At 42.2% G+C, this 16,922-nt stretch overlaps 1 protein-coding gene across 5 annotated transcripts in view; it reads right to left on the minus strand.

Moving 5' to 3' along the window:
• RIBC2 (RIB43A domain with coiled-coils 2) overlaps nt 1-16,922 on the minus strand; it is a 35,789-nt gene that overhangs the window by 13,289 nt on the left and 5,578 nt on the right. For 2 of the 5 annotated variants that reach the window (XM_020804001.3, XM_078394168.1), the window contains exons 3-5: nt 14,871-15,215; nt 13,049-13,167; nt 2,357-2,584 (exon numbers count right to left, since the gene is read on the minus strand). In XM_020804001.3, coding sequence (XP_020659660.2) covers nt 2,357-2,584; nt 13,049-13,167; nt 14,871-15,215 — 692 coding nt within the window. Of the gene's footprint in view, nt 1-2,356; nt 2,585-3,851; nt 4,636-8,435; nt 12,991-13,048; nt 13,168-14,870; nt 15,216-16,922 lie in introns of those variants that run through there. The other 3 variants (XM_020803998.3, XM_073000889.2, XM_078394167.1) reach the window with 2 other exon arrangements.

Genomic DNA, 16,922 nt, shown 5'->3' on the forward strand with positions numbered 1-16,922 from the left:
AGCTAATATACACCCTTGCTCACACCATTATAGGTAGGAACTTTATCAGACAAGTGTCCTTCCTTGTTGCATCTAATTCTGAGGGTTGTATTTTCAATAAGCAGCAGAAGTGTCGATCTACTATGGAAGACTCTTACTCCAGATTCAGTCTTGTGAAATTAAATCAAAAGCAAATGTATGATTGATAAAGGTGGCAAATAGGGATGCTGAATTCATAAAAATTGGCTTTTAAAAAATCCAGCATGTGTGTGTGGCTACACACTGCTTTGATTTCCTTTGAAATCAAGAATTCTAGTAGAATATGGTCACTCTCGCCCAGAGTTCCCTTTACTGCCTCTTCCTCCACCAAGTTGTCTTTATTGGTTAGTATCAAGGATAGCTAGTCCTCTAGTTTCTTTCTCCACTTTTTGTATGAGAAAGTCATCACCTATACAAGCCAGGAATTTCTTGGAAGGACCATACTTTGCAGAATTTGCCTTCCAACAAATATTTGAATAACTCAAATCTCCCATTACTACTACACTGTGTCTCTTTGACAACCTTGCAATTTGTTTTTCAAAAGTTTCATCCACATCCTCTCCTTGATTGGGTAGCCAGTAGTAGATTCCAACTACCATGGTCCTTTTGTTTTTCCCCTCAGCTAGATTGATTCAGATGTTCTCAATGGGACATCCAGTCTCCTCCTCCTGTATTTCTGTGCAGGAATGCATATTTTTACCTATATTGCAACTCCACCTCCCTTTCTATTCTCTCTGTTCTTTTTGAATAATTTATATCCTTCAATTGCTCTCAGTCGCGGGAGTCATCCCACCAAGTTTCAATTATTCCTATCAAGTCATATTTGCCCTCCCGAATTAAAATTTCCAGTTCTTCCTGTTTGTTTCCCATACTCCTGACATTTGCCCTCCAGAGACTGTGTGATTTTTTGACTGTTTGTCTTTGTAATTATTTATGAATATTACTATTAGTATTACTATTATTGACCTCCATTTGAACAGTTTGGTCTGCCCCTCTTATTGTGAGTCCTTCCCCCTTCCAATTAAGTTTTAAGCCTTGAAGATTATATAATTATGATCCTGACTATAGTAAAGAAATGAACAGAATAATGCTATGCATATATAATCAGAAATAAATGCCATTTAATACAACAGGACTTGATCTCAGATGTAGACAGGATTGTAGCCTGAATTCTGTATTAACTATTTACATAACTGGATTCAGTTGGTGAAGGATTCATATGTATTTAATATTGCTGAGATAATGTTAAAACCTGATCGAAGGGGATTAATTGCATAACTCTACTATATTTTTCCTTGCAACTACAATAAGTACACCATTATGTACTCTAATAATTACATTACAGTGGTGCCTCGCTTGATGTTAATCTGTTCCAGTGAAATCACTGTAGAGCGAAATCGTCATCAAGCGAAATAAAAAGCCCATTGAAATGCATTGAAAACCGTTCAATGCGTTGCAATGGGCGAAATACCTGCTCGTCCAGCGAAGATCCTCCATAGGGCAGCCATTTTCCAGTGCCTGTATAGTGAGAAATCCATCCTAAAGCACAGCGGGGAGCCATTTTACACAGCGAGCGGCCATTTTGGAAACCCGAAGATCAGCTGTTTTCATCGTTGTAAAGTGAAAAAATCGGTTCCCGAAGCAGGGAACCGATCATCGTAAAGCGTTTTCCCCATTAAAACATCATTTTGCGATCTCAAAAGCGATTGCAAAAACCTAATCGTCAAGCGGACTCATTTAACGAGGTAATCGTTAAGCGAGGCACCACTGTACTAATTACCTAATAAATGGCTTTCAAAGGATAGCTATGTTGCTTTGTAACCTATTGCAACAAAATCAATGAAGAGTCTGTGGTACCTTCAAAACTAAGAAGTTTCATTTAGCCTAGACTTTGGTAGACTGTAGCCCATAACTCCACATGTATTTTTAAAATGTCAGGACTCTTGTTTTGTTAAAATATTTCTAAATATGTATTTCAATAGGTTGTTAAAATTATCTATATAAGTAGAAGCATAGCAGTGATTCAGTGCCCTTCTTTCCAAAGCAACTGTGGAGTCATAGTGATAGAAAATGTATGAATGCCATGCTTATGAGGAGACCTGGAAGAGTGATGCAAAATGATGAGAAGTGGTTCCCAACATTTTGGCATCATGCCTCCTTTTTTGTTACTGAGAAGCCTTCAAACCTCCTCACCTCTTAACTGCCACTTTAACAAAATAAAAAATAAAAATAAAAATGCAATTTCAAATTAAATATAAATGCAAAAATGTAGGAACCAATACATTAGAAAACAATGAAAATGATATTCTTCTGCATTTCAGTAAATTTTTATACATACCAATTTTTCTAAAACTTGTTGCATCTGAATGTCACGTATTTCCTTCAACTGATCTTGGCTCATCCCTTTCCATCGATTAGCAATTATTCGACCTACACCAAAGGAGCTGACAGCCTGCTGTGGGTTTTCAGACAGTAGGTCTCCTTGAAGCAGATTGAAAATCTCAGCAGTATCATCCTCTTCTTGTTGTTGCTTTTCTAAATGTCTTTTTTCTTCAGATTCAGCAGCCTTAAAAATGTTAGTGGCAAAACTTTAGAAAAATGGAAAACCATGATAGCCACACGATAGATACACATATTTTCAACTTTGTACTACCTACTAAATCAGTAGTGGATATTCTCTAGTCCAGAGGTCCCCAACCCACGGTGCGCGGCCCGGTGCCAGTCCATGGCCTGAGCCGGACCAGGCCATGGAGACAGACCTCCCGCCCTGCCCCCCGCACGCACTCATCCTTGCACAGCTGATTCGTGCATGCACGTGCGCTCAAACGTGCCCATGCGAGTGCCATTTGTACATGCGCATGAGTGCAAGTGCAGCCAGACAAGCGCTGTGCTGCCGTTTGTGCACATGCATGTGTGCCTGCACAAGCACTGTGCTGCCATTTGCGCATGTGCACAAGCACTCTTGTTTGTGCGAGAGCATGCGCTTTTTTGCACACAAGCACGGGGGGTGTCCCGCCTTCCCCAGCCAGTCCACGGGGTGAAAAAGGTTGGGGACCCCTGCTCTGTAAAGTGCAGCCCAGCATGCCTCTCTGTCCCTGTATCAAAGCCACAGTTCTTTTAATTCCCCACTGTATGGTTACTGGAATTATTCACTTGAATTTATTCATTTCTGTACTTCTGATATGCTGTTCCATCAGAACTTTAGCCTGTTTATTTTAGTTGGTGTTGTTTGGTTTTTATAGTTATATTACGTTTGTGTTAACTTGTTTTTATATGTGTATTGCCCAAAATAGTGCTGCGCACTAATAGGGTGGTATATAAATGAAATCAATGAATTAATTTACTCAGCCTAAGAAAATATTGCTCGTTAAACATCCTCTTGCTGTTACTCCAACCTCTATTTTCCTTTCCTCCCCAAACCACCTTTAGACTACATTGGGATCCAGCCCTGTTTTTTAGTTTCTGTTACACTGTCAAGTGCCAAGAACACTGACTTTTGCAAACAAATTACAGTGATTACTGTTTTCAAAAAGCAAGGGCCTAAACAATGTGATACATAAAACTACTCAAATTGAAAGGCATTTAACTCATTCTAATAACTGAACTATGCTGCTCACAATTTATATGCTACCACAATAAAATATTAATTACCTCTTTATTCATTTTTGATATGTAAACTACACCTTTTGATTGAATGATCCCCATGGTGGCTTGTAAGAGACAGTAGTAACATAGAACAGATATTAAAACTCACAAGTGATATGTTGTGAGGAGGTTCACTACCTTCCTTAGGCGGTCCCTCATTTTCCGTGGGAAATAACAAAGTCTTAGTCTTTATAATGCTCGGACTTCCAACTTTATTGTCCCCCACATCCACCAGCACTTCGCTTAACGGTAACGTTGGTTCCAACTTTGGCAACAGGCCACTATCAACATTCACAAAACTTTTGTTATAGTCCCAAGGACTTATTGGCGAAACATCCCACGCCGCTCCTTGACCTCCGATCGCGGGGGTGGGGCACTCCTCATTGCACAGATCGTCCCACAACATGAGTGCCTCACCCACCCCCTCTCGTCTGGTCCCTCAGGGAAGGATGCCGCCGACTTCTCCCACTCCCGCCGCAATTCAGCCTCTTGCAGAGTCACGATGACAGACCATTCCTGTGCTACCATTCGTTTAAGCTCCCCCTCTCCAGCAGCTGGATTGGGGAGAAGTCCACCAATTCTCAAGTTTGGGAAATCCTTTAATAGTCCTTGGTCACGGACTTTCTCAAATGCCCTACGTCTTTCTTCTTTCTTTCTTCTTTCATATCTCTCTACCACTGTGTCGAACCAAACTACTCCCTCCTCGCTTTTATCCTCTTGCCATACTGACCCCTCTTGCTCCTCCCACTCCCCCTCTGCCAGACAGATCTCCCACTTTCCCGCCTTTTCCTCAACTGTCACTTTCTCCTCTGTTCTGTTATCGCTCCCTATCACTCCCTGGTGTTCCCCTCTTTTTTCCTTCTTCTCCATTTTGTCTTTCGCGGACGGCTCACTCTTTTTATCTGTTCCTTCACACGCCCCCCCGGAGCAGTGGGCCGTCCGCTCTTCATCTTTGGCTTCTTCCCCTTCACCCTGTCATGAAAAATAATCAGTGTTAGCATGGCTTAAACCCTTTTTGTATTTCACCTGAAACGCAAATGGTTGTAAACTGAGATACCACTGGGTCAATCTGGGATTGGAATCTTTCATCCTATTTAACCACTGCAATGGAGCATGATCTGTCATCAATGTAAAGGGAGCCCCCAGTAAGTAATACTTTAATGTTTGAATTGCCCATTTAGCTGCCAAAGCTTCCTTCTCTATGGTGGCTTATTTTTGTTCCCTGGGAGTCAGCTTCTTGCTCAAATACATGATGGGATATTCAATTCTGTCACGTTCCCCGGGGGTTACAATAGCCGAAGTCCGATAAACCAGTCCAAGGTCAGAGATACCAAGAATGCAAAGCCAAAGTCCCGAAACAAAATTACAGAGTGCAGTCCAATGTCAAAGTCCAGGGTCAGATACACAGTCAGAGTCCAGAGTTCAGAGTACAATACCAACGTAGTCCAGGGCCAAGGTCCAAAGTCCAATACCAGCGCAGTCCAGGGTCAAGGTCCACAGTTCAGAGACAGGAACAAGAGACGTGGATGCCAGCCAAGATTTTGACTCCTTGCTTCCACGAAGTTTCTGGCTTCACTGAAGCTTGTTTTATACTAAAACAGCTCCTTGAGCTGTTGGAAAGCTCTCTATTCTGCTAGTACTCAGGACTAGGTGAACGTAGGTCCCTGTGGAAAGCCTTAGAGCGATCCTCTGCTCTTCTTGCCCTGAGTCTTTTCCAAAGCTTGCCCCGAAGCCTGTCTGCTGTGGAGGGAGAATCTGGAGGCTGCTCAGCTGTTTCCGATCTCTCCACATTCTCCTCAGCCACAGTTAACCCTTCTGGGTCCAGATCTTCGGAAGCACTCATGACAAACTCCTCCTTTCGTTTGTGCTAAGATAGCTCCAATCCCCCTATCCGATGCATCAGTCTGCACTATGAAAGGAATCGAAAAATCTGGAGTATAATGCTTGGGAAGCTCATTGAGAATCGTTTTCAATTTGTCAAAGGACCTTTGCTCTGATACCCCCCCCCCATTTTACCAATTTGGTTATTTTCTTTTTCGTAAGGTCAGTAAGAGGGGCTGCTATCTCTGCAAAATTGGGCATGAATTGTCTATAATACCCTGCCAGCCCTAAGAACTGTTGCACTTCCTTCTTTGTTCTTGGCGTGTGCCAATCTGTTAACTTCTCTACTTTCTCTGATATGGGTTGTATTTCTCCTTTGCTCACTACATGTCCTAGAAACCGAACTTTCTCATGCACAATTTTACATTTAGCTGGATTAACGGTTAATCCAGCCTTCCTGAGTTCTTGTAATACTTGTGTTATATGCTTTTCATGATCATCCCAACTTTTACTGAACACAAGGATGTCGTCTATGTAAGCCCCGGCAAATCCTCTAATAGGTTCCAACACTCTGTCCATCAGATGTTGAAAAGTCGCACCTGCTCCATGTAACCCAAATGGCATTCTCCAGAATTGGTACAACTCTTTAGGGGTGACAAATGCCATCTTTTCCTTATCTCCTGCTCTCAAGGGAATTTGCCAATAACCCTTACTAAGATCTAAATAAGTTAAGTATCTAGTGCCCCCTAGACTTTCAAGCAAATCTTCAGTTTTTGGCATTGGATATGCATCAAATTTAGATACTTCATTTACCTTCCTAAAATCTATACACAACCGAACCTTACCATCTGATTTAGGAACCACCACTGGATAACTCCTCCAAGGGCTGTGGGAGGGTTCTATCACTCCTAATTTTAGCATGTCGTCCACTTCCCTATTAATTACTTCCTTTAAATGAAATGGCCAACTCCTGCCCCCACTACGCATTACAACGCCTGTATCAGTATTTATGTGATGTTCCACCATTTTTGTAGTGCCGGGCTTAGATGAGAACACATCTCTGAATTCTTTCTCCAAACCTCTTATCTGCGTAACTTGTTGTAAATCCAAATCTTCTCCTAAGGGAATCTCTGTACCCTGTCTCACACCCCGAAGCTTCTGGTCCAAAATCTTCCTCACCTGTTTCTCCCCACAACACTTCCCTCTCATGCCATTCCTTCTTCTTCTTCTTCTTCTTCTTCTTCTTCTTCTTCTTCTTATTATTATTATTATTATTATTATTATTATTATTATTATTATTATTTATTGTATTTATACCCCGCCTATCTAGTCATTTCGACCACTCTAGGCCGAAATTTATCTACATGATAAATCCCTGTTTTCCGTTTCTTGTCTGGGGTCCTAATCTCATAGTCTACTTTCCCTATTTGTCTTATTACCTCGTATGGGCCTTGCCAGTGCGCAAATAGTTTGGCATTCTCAGCGGGTAAAAATAATAGAACTTTTTGGCCTGGTTTAAACTGCCTAGGGGACACTCTTTCATCATATCTTCTCTTTTGCCCGGCTTGCGCTTTTCCTAAATGCTCCTTGGCAATCTCTGCTACCTTCTTTAAATGTTCTCTCATCCTGCAACACATGTTGCTCCGTTAAGTGAGAAGTATCTTCTCCGCTCCCCCATTTTTCCTTAATCAAATCTAATATCCCTCTAGGATTCCACCCATACATCATTTTGAAAGGGGAGAACCCTGTAGATGCTTGGGGTACTTCTCTAATTGCGAACATAAGTGGCGCAATCAACAAGTGCCACCTTCTGGGTTTTTCTACCACTAACTTCCTTAGCATTCCTTTGAGAGTTTTGTTAAATCACTCCACCAGCCCGTTAGTTTGGGGGTAACACACAGAAGTATGCACAGGTTCTACATCTAAGAGCTTCTACATTTCCTTTAAGGTCAAGCTCATAAAATTGCTCCCTTGGTCGGTCAAAATCTCCTTAGGAAATCCTAACCTCGTAAACACTTGCATCAGTTCCCGCACAATTACTTTTGCTGTAGTGGACCTTAATGGGATTGCTTCTGAGTATCAGGTGGCATAATCAATCAATACCAGAATGTGCGTATGTCCTCCTGCTGATTTTGTTAAAGGTCCCACTATCTATACCTACTCTCGCAAAGGGATGATCTACCAGCGGCATGGGCACCAAGGGGGCACTGGGCCTCGGTTTAGCTTGCATCATTTGGCATTCTTTACACGTTTTACAATATTGTTGAATTTTCTGAATTAATTCCTGGCCACCAGAATCTTTTGGATACGTGCGCAATCATTTTCTCTGCTGCAAGATGCCCGGCAGTAGGTATATTGTGGGCTACCCGCAGTACATCTCTCTGCCACTTCAAAGGTATGACCAATTGCCTTTCTCCCTCCCGATCCACATGGTATAACAAACCTTCTTCCAACTCAAACCCCGATTCCCCTTTCGCAATCGATCCCATAACTTTGGCTTCCCCCAATACCTTTTGCAAAGTTGGATCGTCTTGCTGCCACAATCTCATTTGATCCCTAGATACCTCCTTCAAAAAATCAGTTTCGGTTTTGTGAATTTCGCAGTCCCCATTCAACCCCTCTTTACTTTTCAACAAATCACTCACCCCAGCCCAATCTCTTCCTAAAAACATTTCCCTCGAAAGTCCCGGTACCACCCCAACTTTCATGCGGCAACAATCCCCACCAATTTGCACGTCGACCCAGGCAGTCGCATACTTTTTAGAGTCCCCATGTATACATTTTACAGTCAGGTCCTCTGGAATTAATGCCCCTTCCAGATGGCGCACCAAAGTTTTGCTGCAGCCCGTATCAATCAAAGCTCACTTTTCTTGCCCATTCACTTGCGCAACTACCTCCCAACCTTCCCTATCCGATCCCCATATCGCAATCGTCTCATTATTTGGTCCTACCCAAGAGCAGTCCAGTCCGGGGCATTCCCTTTTTACATGGCCGGGACGGCCGCAATCAAAACACACAGGCTTCCCATCTTTGCCCTCCTTTAAGCCTGTGCCTGGCTCGAACAGGCGATGATCATAGGTGATAGGGCGAACAGGCTTGGGGCACACCGGCTCGAATACCGGAGGTTTCCCTCTACTGATCGCCGAAAACGTAGCAGGGCCACGCGGTGTGCTGCTGCTGCCAGTCGCCATTTTGTCGTGGGGGCGGCCCATCTCTGCAGACATCCCAGCATGCTCTCTGGTGCCCTCTTCAGCCATGCAATAATCCTCAATCAGATGTATGGTCTCCTCCAATCGTTTGGGTCGGTTCCTTTGCACCCAACTTCGCAAATTCAGGGATAGGGTAGTCAATAGCTGTTCCATAACAAAAATTTCCAAAATCTCGTCCTTTGTCTTTTCTTCTGGTCTCAGCCATCTAATGAGGTTGGCTTTCATCCTCTGGCTTACTGGGCGTGGGTGTATCCCTGCTTTGAACCTGAGCTCCCTGAATCTTTTCCGATACGCCTCTTCCGTCAGGTTCAGCGTTTGCAAAATCACGCCTTTCACTACTTCATACTGGGTTGCCTCTGTGACTGACAAAGTATCTACCACCTCCTGCAATACTCCTGTCAAGCATGGGATCAGGGGCACTCCTCATCGCACAGATCGTCCCACAACATGAGTGCCTCACTCACCCCCTCTCGTCTGGTCCCTCAGACGACTTCTCCCACTCCCGCCGCAATTCAGCCTCTCGCGGAGTCACAATGACAGACCATTCTTGTGCTACCATTCGTTTAAGCTCCCCCTCTCCAGCAGCGGGATTGGGGAGAAGTCCACCAATTCTAAAGTTTGGGAAATACTTTTTAGAGTCCCCATGTATACATTTTACAGTCAGGTCCTCTGGAATTAATGCCCCTTCCAGATGGCGCACCAAAGTTTTGCTGCAGCCCGTATCAATCAAAGCTCACTTTTCTTGCCCATTCACTTGCGCAACTACCTCCCAACCTTCCCTATCCGATCCCCATATCGCAATCGTCTCATTATTTGGTCCTACCCAAGAGCAGTCCAGTCCGGGGCATTCCTTGGTCACAGACTTTCTCAAATGCCCTACGTCTTTCTTCTTTCTTTCTTCTTTCATATCTCTCTACCACTGTGTCGAACCAAACTATTCCCTCCTCGCTTTTTTCCTCTTGCCATACTGACCCCTCTTGCTCCTCCCACTCCCCCTCTGCCAGACAGATCTCCCACTTTCCCGCCTTTTCCTCAACTGTCACTTTCTCCTCTGTTCTGTTATCGCTCCCTATCACTCCCTGGTGTTCCCCTCTTTTTTCCTTCTCCTCCATTTTGTCTTTCGCGGACAGCTCACTCTTTTTATCCGTTCCTTCACATATGTAATGCACAGCCCTTAATTCTTTGGTGTGCTTCCCTTCTGTTCTATTGCCCCAGGAATGGAGCTGGCTCAAGCCTTGCTTTTCTCCTCAGATACACCACAGGTCCAAATTCCCATGGGTCCAGACTATAGAAAGAAATATGTGGGTGATGGCAACTCTATATGTACTGTACTTTCCTGTGTATAAGATGATACTTTTGTCTAAAATCTTTAGACTAAAATTTGAGGGTTGTCTTTTACACAGAGGTTAGAATAAAAACAAGTGGAGTGGGGAAGGGATCAAAGTGATCCTGCCATGAAGCTTAGCAAAAGCAGCAATCAAAGGGCTGCAGGATCACTTTGACCACTGTTTTTCCCACCACTTCCTAAGCCCCACGGGGCTTAGCTAAAGGAGGGGGAAAACAGCTGTCAAAGGGCTGCACGGTCACTGAGACCGCCACTTTCCCCACCACTTCCTAAGCCTTTTGGGGCTTAGCTAAAGGAGGGGGAAAGCAGCGATCAAAGGGCTGCAGGATCACTTTGACCACTCCTTTCCCCCTCCTTTTGCTAAGCCCCATGGGGCTTATGAAGTGGCAGGGAAAGCAGCAATCAAATTTTCTAATTTGGGGTTAGAAAAGTGGGGGTCATCTTATACATTGGGGCATCTTATAAACGGAAAAATACGGTAAGTTAAAAACAAAACAACATACAGTGATGCCTCGCTTGACAACGATAATCCATTCTGTTCAAATCGCTGTTAAGCAAAATCGCTGTCAAGCGAAAAAAAAAAACCCCATTGAAATGCATAGAAAACCGGTTCAATGCGTTCCAATGGGGGAAATACCTGATTGTGCAGTGAAGAGCCTCCATAGGGCGGCCATTTTGTGATCCCTGTCTTGCGAGCAATCAGTCCTGAAAACAGCGGGGAGCCATTTTTGCAACCCGCAGATCAGCTATTTTCAATCATCATCCAATGAGAAAACGGTTCCCGAAGTATTCGTCGTGAAGGTTTGTGATCGCTATAGCGATCGCAAAAAAATCATCGTTAAGCGATTTCAGTGTCAAGCTGGGCACCGCTGTATTTATTTTACTCTCCCTAGTGAGGAAGTGTATGTCTCTATCAAAGTGCTCATAATTTGTCAAAGCTTTTTAAAAAGAAATTCCTTAAGTTGAGCCATGAATGAATGATCTAAATAAGAAAAGGCCATGCAAATAATAATGAGACATCAATGTTGTTTATTCTGTGTCCCACTAGAATCAGATTTCAGAAAATATTGGCCAGTTCTTATGTCACACAGGAATCTACTGGAACAGGAATTTCCCCACAGTGGTGAAGGTGATTTAATCTCTAATACAGTATATTAATTTTAAAAATCCTTGTTTTTTCCACATACCCAAAAGTATGAAGTTTTTTATTCTAGGAAAAGTATCTTATTTCCAAGAAAAAGTACATGAACAAAAATGTATACCGTTGATAGAAATATTTGTTCAGTGAACTGAATAACTACCTGATTATAAAATTATTTGGCCCTGGAACGAATTTGAAAACATTTCATAACTATAATGAGTTTTATCCAAATATGGCTTCTCCGAAATAATTTAAGTCCTGAACTGTGGCAAATTGTTTACAGTCTCCAGTTTAGATTTCTGTAATAAAACAATTTACTGGAAATAGTTTCAAGTAAAGCATAATGACTACACTCTGTTTGATACTATTGACTTTGTACTTCATAACATTCTAAGAGATATATGGCAAGTATAATTTTGTTTTTCCTACACAGGAATACTATACAACAGAGAACAAATATTGCATTATTCACTTACGCAATGGATAAGAACCTGAAACCCTGAAACAAGCATGTTAATTTGTGCTGTCTTATTATACAAAATACATTATAATATCAATATACAGTGGTGCCTCGCATAACGTTTTTAATTGGTTCCAAAAAAAAAAACCTTATGCGAAAAAAACTTTATGCGAAACACCATTTCCCATAGAGATGCATTGGAAACCGGTTAATCCGTTCCAATAGGCACGGATTGCCGTCCTTAAGCGAAAAAACCCATAGGAAACATCGTTAAATGATACAATGTATCCTCCATTGGAATGTATTGTAGCTGACTCAATAGGTTTCAATGGCTTTGCGAAGTCAATTTTTGCAAAATTAAGTGTGTCATAAAAGGGTCAAAAATGGTTTTAAATGCTTGGATTAGCTTCTGCACCCTCTAAAACGGATGCAAAAGTTAATTTGGCTTTGATCTGACTTTTCGTTAATTAATGGTGATTTTTTTCCCCCAACTTTTGACAGCTGTCAAAATCTGACAGCTCCATTATTTCCTATGGGGGAAGAAAAAATTCACAAAAAATTAATGAAGACTCAGCAACTGTTCTAAATTCTTGGGTTCGTTAGAGGACCCCCTAAGTTGTGTGCAAACCTGATTTGGCATTGATCTGAACTTTCGTTAATTTTTTGTAAATTGTTTTCTCCCCCATAGGAAAGCATGGAGCTGTCAGATTTTGACAGGTCCATTGGTTCCTATGGGCCAAAAAACAAAAATTCACAAAAAATTAACGAAACGTCAGATCAAAGCCAAATCAGGTTTGCACATGACTTAAGGGGTCCTCTAACGAATCCAAGCATTTAGAACCGTTTTGGACCCTTCTAAGACACTTTTTAAATTGAAAACAAAAAAAAACGTTAAGCGAAGCAGGGGACCTAAAACCAAAAACGTTAAGCGAAGCATGGTCCCAAAAACACTATGCGAAAATCGCCCATAGGGAAAAACGTTATACGAAGCACAATCTGCCTCTGAAAAAATAAACGTTAAGCGAAAAAAACGTTAAACGAAGCAAACGTTAAGCGAGGCACCACTGTAATTCAAAATGAAAAGAGAAATCCCAATGTCTTAGTAAGAAAGCTTTGACGTCTAACACAGTTTATATGTATGTCAATAGCCCAATGAAATACTAGAGATAACAGCTTCAGAAAGCACTGATATATTTAAATGTAAACATATTGGAGGCCAGAATATAAAATCTACAATAATTTAAAGATTCCTTGATGTTAATATATAAACATGTACCTTTAAGGTATCTCTCTCTGCTTTCAATTAATAAACCTTATTTCAATGTCTTAAGTGTTGGTCAGTATTATAGTAAATATGGGGGGAAATTTTCATCTTTTTCTTTTTTCCCTAGCAATTAATACTACTTTACCAGAGCTTTATTGAATTCCTCAGTAGCAACGCAAATGGCTCGTCTTGTTTCTTCATCTATTATTTGAAGCTTCATGGCTCTTTGATCCAGTTCCAGTCTCTGTTTGTCAAACAGATCATCTAAATTTGTGAAACAGAATTGAATAGAATACAAATTTCATACCATAAATTCAGTATTGTGGGGGCGGAGTTTTAAAACCTTATTGTTATCTCTTCCCATGTCACTTTCACCTATTCCTCAGATTCCATACCCTTGTCCAACTTTTCTTTTCACAAAATTCATGATTCAATTGCACAATTCTCCATAAACTATTAATCTTTAGCTCAGGCTTATTCTCAAAGTTCTATACGAACGTCTCTGGGCATTCATTTTGCTTATTATAAATCCACATTCTCCCCACCATCTAGCTAGTACTGGAGCCCTACTCATGTGCTCAACCCTGATAGCAACCAGGTTAGTGGATACTGAGCTCAGGGAAAGTGGCCTTACGTCTCTGAACATACTAGACTTGGGCTGGCCCTAGACCTTGCCATCAAAGTTTTTAGGAGAGATTTAAGGATATATAATTTCAGAACTGAAATTATGTTAGCTGTAAGCTGTACTGGATTTTAATATCTGTGTTATGCTGACTATGTTGGTCTTAAAAATTTTGGCCAAAATCCAGTTGAAGAAAAGTTGCACGCAGAAGGGCAATCCACAGTGGTGTCTCTCTTCACACAACTGGTTGGGGGCCAGATGTTGCAAACATGGACACACAGAGAAGAATCTGCCAGGGAGGCAGAAAAAAAACGTATGCAATTACTCTTATGCTTCAGTGAACAGGATTCTGTTGTTGGTTTTTATTAATTGTACTATTTATGTTTATACTAATTATTGGAAGAGGGTATTCTTTCTTAATGGCAAATTATAAATATATTTAAAAATAATATGTTAATCTAACAGAGAGAATGGAGTAAATAGAATCAAATGGAACAGAGACTGTTACATACAGCTATGACCTCACCTGTCTGTCACTGCTAAAGCTGTGAGTCATCTACCAATGACGGAGGGTGGGACATAAGGGGTGGAGCTGTTGTATAAATGGGAGTGAATGTGTGTGAGAGATTTTAGATAGGGACTGATAGGGCTTTGATAGGGCTTGGATAGGGTTTAGGAGATCTGTGATATATGGTGAGAGTCTGTGTATGCTAGTGCCTTTATTATAGTGAATGAATTATTATTTAATTATAAGTGATTTACCATTCCTTTTATTTGTACCCAATAAACTTGAGGTTTTATTTTGAATCATATTTTGGCCTGAAACTACTTATTTGAGGGAATGGTTGGTGGCAGCGGAAAAGAAGAGTGATTTAGAGTGATGTAGCGACCCCCCTTTGTGAGGTAGAGGGAGGCTGTTACAGAGACTATATGAAATTTTGATGCATATGTAATAAACAGTACTTTCCAAAATTCCCTATTCAGGATCTATTGATCAATGAAAAAGAAGATCAAGTCATTCACATATATAGCAAAAGAAGGAAAAGGGTGGGGAGGCTTGATGTAAAAACTGCTTGAAAAGGTTAGCAACTGTTAAGCTAGTCCAGGTATTTAACTACTGTATTTAAGACTTCGTTATTCCATACCTGGTACATATACCTGGTCTGTATTTTATCAGATCACCATTGAGCCGTAACAAAACTAAATTTGCCTGACCCACCATAAAGCCTCCAAATATGAAACTATTAATCAAAGTTCTTCGTATGCAGGAATATTGCCAAATAATTCACCAGGTACCAGATGCACAATTTTCAAACAGATTTATAATTCCTGCTTCAATTATTACCAGCACTTTTTTTGTCTGCCAGTGCATTCTGCCGCTCTTTGTGTTGTTGCAAAAGCCACTCCCTTGTTTGCTCCTTTTGGAATTTCCACCTATTCCCACTGTTTAAATCTTCTCCCATAAACTTCTGTAAGCCAGAAATAGTACACCGAGGGTCATTATCTGCAAGACGAGCAGGAGTGTCCTTCTTTAGGGCTTGTGGATCTGACAAATCAAATTCACGCCGTGTATCTGGTTGCTGATAGTTTTTGCGAAATTCATTGACAGCTTTATTCAGGATTTGACCATCTTTCTTCTGTCGCTCATCTAACATACAAAGCACCTTGTCGTTTTGTTTCATTTCTGCAGCTGGATTATAAAAACAACTAGTGTAACTGAATCATACAAAAGAAACATATATTTTATTTTTTAAAATAATTTATAAATAAAATGTAAACAGCTATTTAGGATACAAAGAGCTACGTAATTTTATATCCTGTATAAACCTATAAACCTCAGCAGGGCTAACTAAATATTTAGAAAGTGTAAGGTAGCCTGTCTCAGGCAGCAAACTTTGACAACAGTATACTATCACATGCTTACCATACTTTTATCACCCTTCAAGAAAGGATATTTCTCAACACCAAATTGTCTTTGGCTCTATTGCTCTTCCCTGGTACTCCAGCAGCCACAGCCATGGCAGCTTTCCCTTGCTTCACTTCCACATCCTGCCCATGTTATCCTATTCCTCGTCCCCACCATAGCTCAGGCCTCTGAGCCCAACATGAACCACTTTCAGCAGCAGTCCTCATCATAGCAGCAACACCCACTGCTGCTGGAGAAGCCCGGGGAGCAGCAGTTTGCGAGCCCAAGGACAAAGAGATGGAAGGCTCATTTGAGCTGAGCCCCTGAACTGAGCTCCATGAAGGAGTCAGGCAGTTCCAGAGGAAGAGAAAGTGAAGGAGGAACAAGGCATAGTGCTGGAAGATGAGGCTCTTAAGTTGGAACATACTCAATCAGCTGATTGGAAAGAGCAAAGGACTAGTACGAATAGCTCAGTCACTAATGATGCAACTAGATTAATGCTGAAATGGCATCTAGTGGCTGCCATGCATGGAAGTGAAAGGAAAGTGTGATGCTGTACATCATATACAATTGGAACATGGAACGTGAGTAGTATGAATCAAGGTAAACTGGAAACCATAAAGCAAAAATAAAAAATAAAAAATGGAGCATATAAACATTGCACTGCTTGGTGTTAATGAACTCAAGTGAATAGGAACAAGATACAGTGGTGCCTCGCTTAGCGACGTTAATCCGTTCCAGGAAAAACGTCGCTAAGTGATTTAACCGTTAAGCGATTTTTAAAAGCCCATAGGAACGTATTAAAACGCGTTTAATACATTCCTATGGGCTAAAAACCTACCTTAAAGCAAAATTCCTCCATAGCGGCGGCCATTTTGGGTGCCTCTAAAGCGAGGCAAAACCGTTTGGGAACCACCGCTGTGCTTCCTCCAGGGAGACTGAGGCACCGCTGCCGCCACCCCAGCCGAGAAAGACCCTCTGCGCCTGCAGCAAAGGTTGCTGCAGGCGCAGAGGGTCTTTCTCGGCCGGGGTGGCAGCGGTGCCTCAGTCTCCATGCCAAGGCTGGAGTTGAAAGGGGTGAGGAGAAAAAGAGAGAGAGAACAGCCGCCTCTGCGTGCAATCTCTCTCTCTTTCTCCTCACCCCTTTCAACTCCAGCCTCGGCAGGGAGATTGAGACGCTGACGCCACCCCGGCCGAGAAAGACCCTCTGTGCCTGCAGCAACCTTCGCTGCAAGCGCAGAGGGTCTTTCTCAGGCAGGCGGCGGCGCAGTGCCTCAGTCTCCGTGCCGAGGCTGGAGTTGAAAGGGGTGGGGAGAGGGAGAGGGAGAGGGAGAGAGAGAGCACGCAGAGGCAGCGGTTTGGGAAGCTGGCTTCCCCGGGATCTTTGCAAACAACTGCCCATTAACTGTGCTTCGGGCTCCTCTCTCCCCCCTCCCAGCTCCAGCCCAGGCTGGGAGGGGAGAGAGAGCAGCCCGAAGCACAGCTGATGAG

This window comes from Pogona vitticeps, chromosome 5, assembly GCF_051106095.1.
Source record: "Pogona vitticeps strain Pit_001003342236 chromosome 5, PviZW2.1, whole genome shotgun sequence".
NCBI classification, from domain to species: Eukaryota; Metazoa; Chordata; class Lepidosauria; order Squamata; family Agamidae; genus Pogona; species Pogona vitticeps.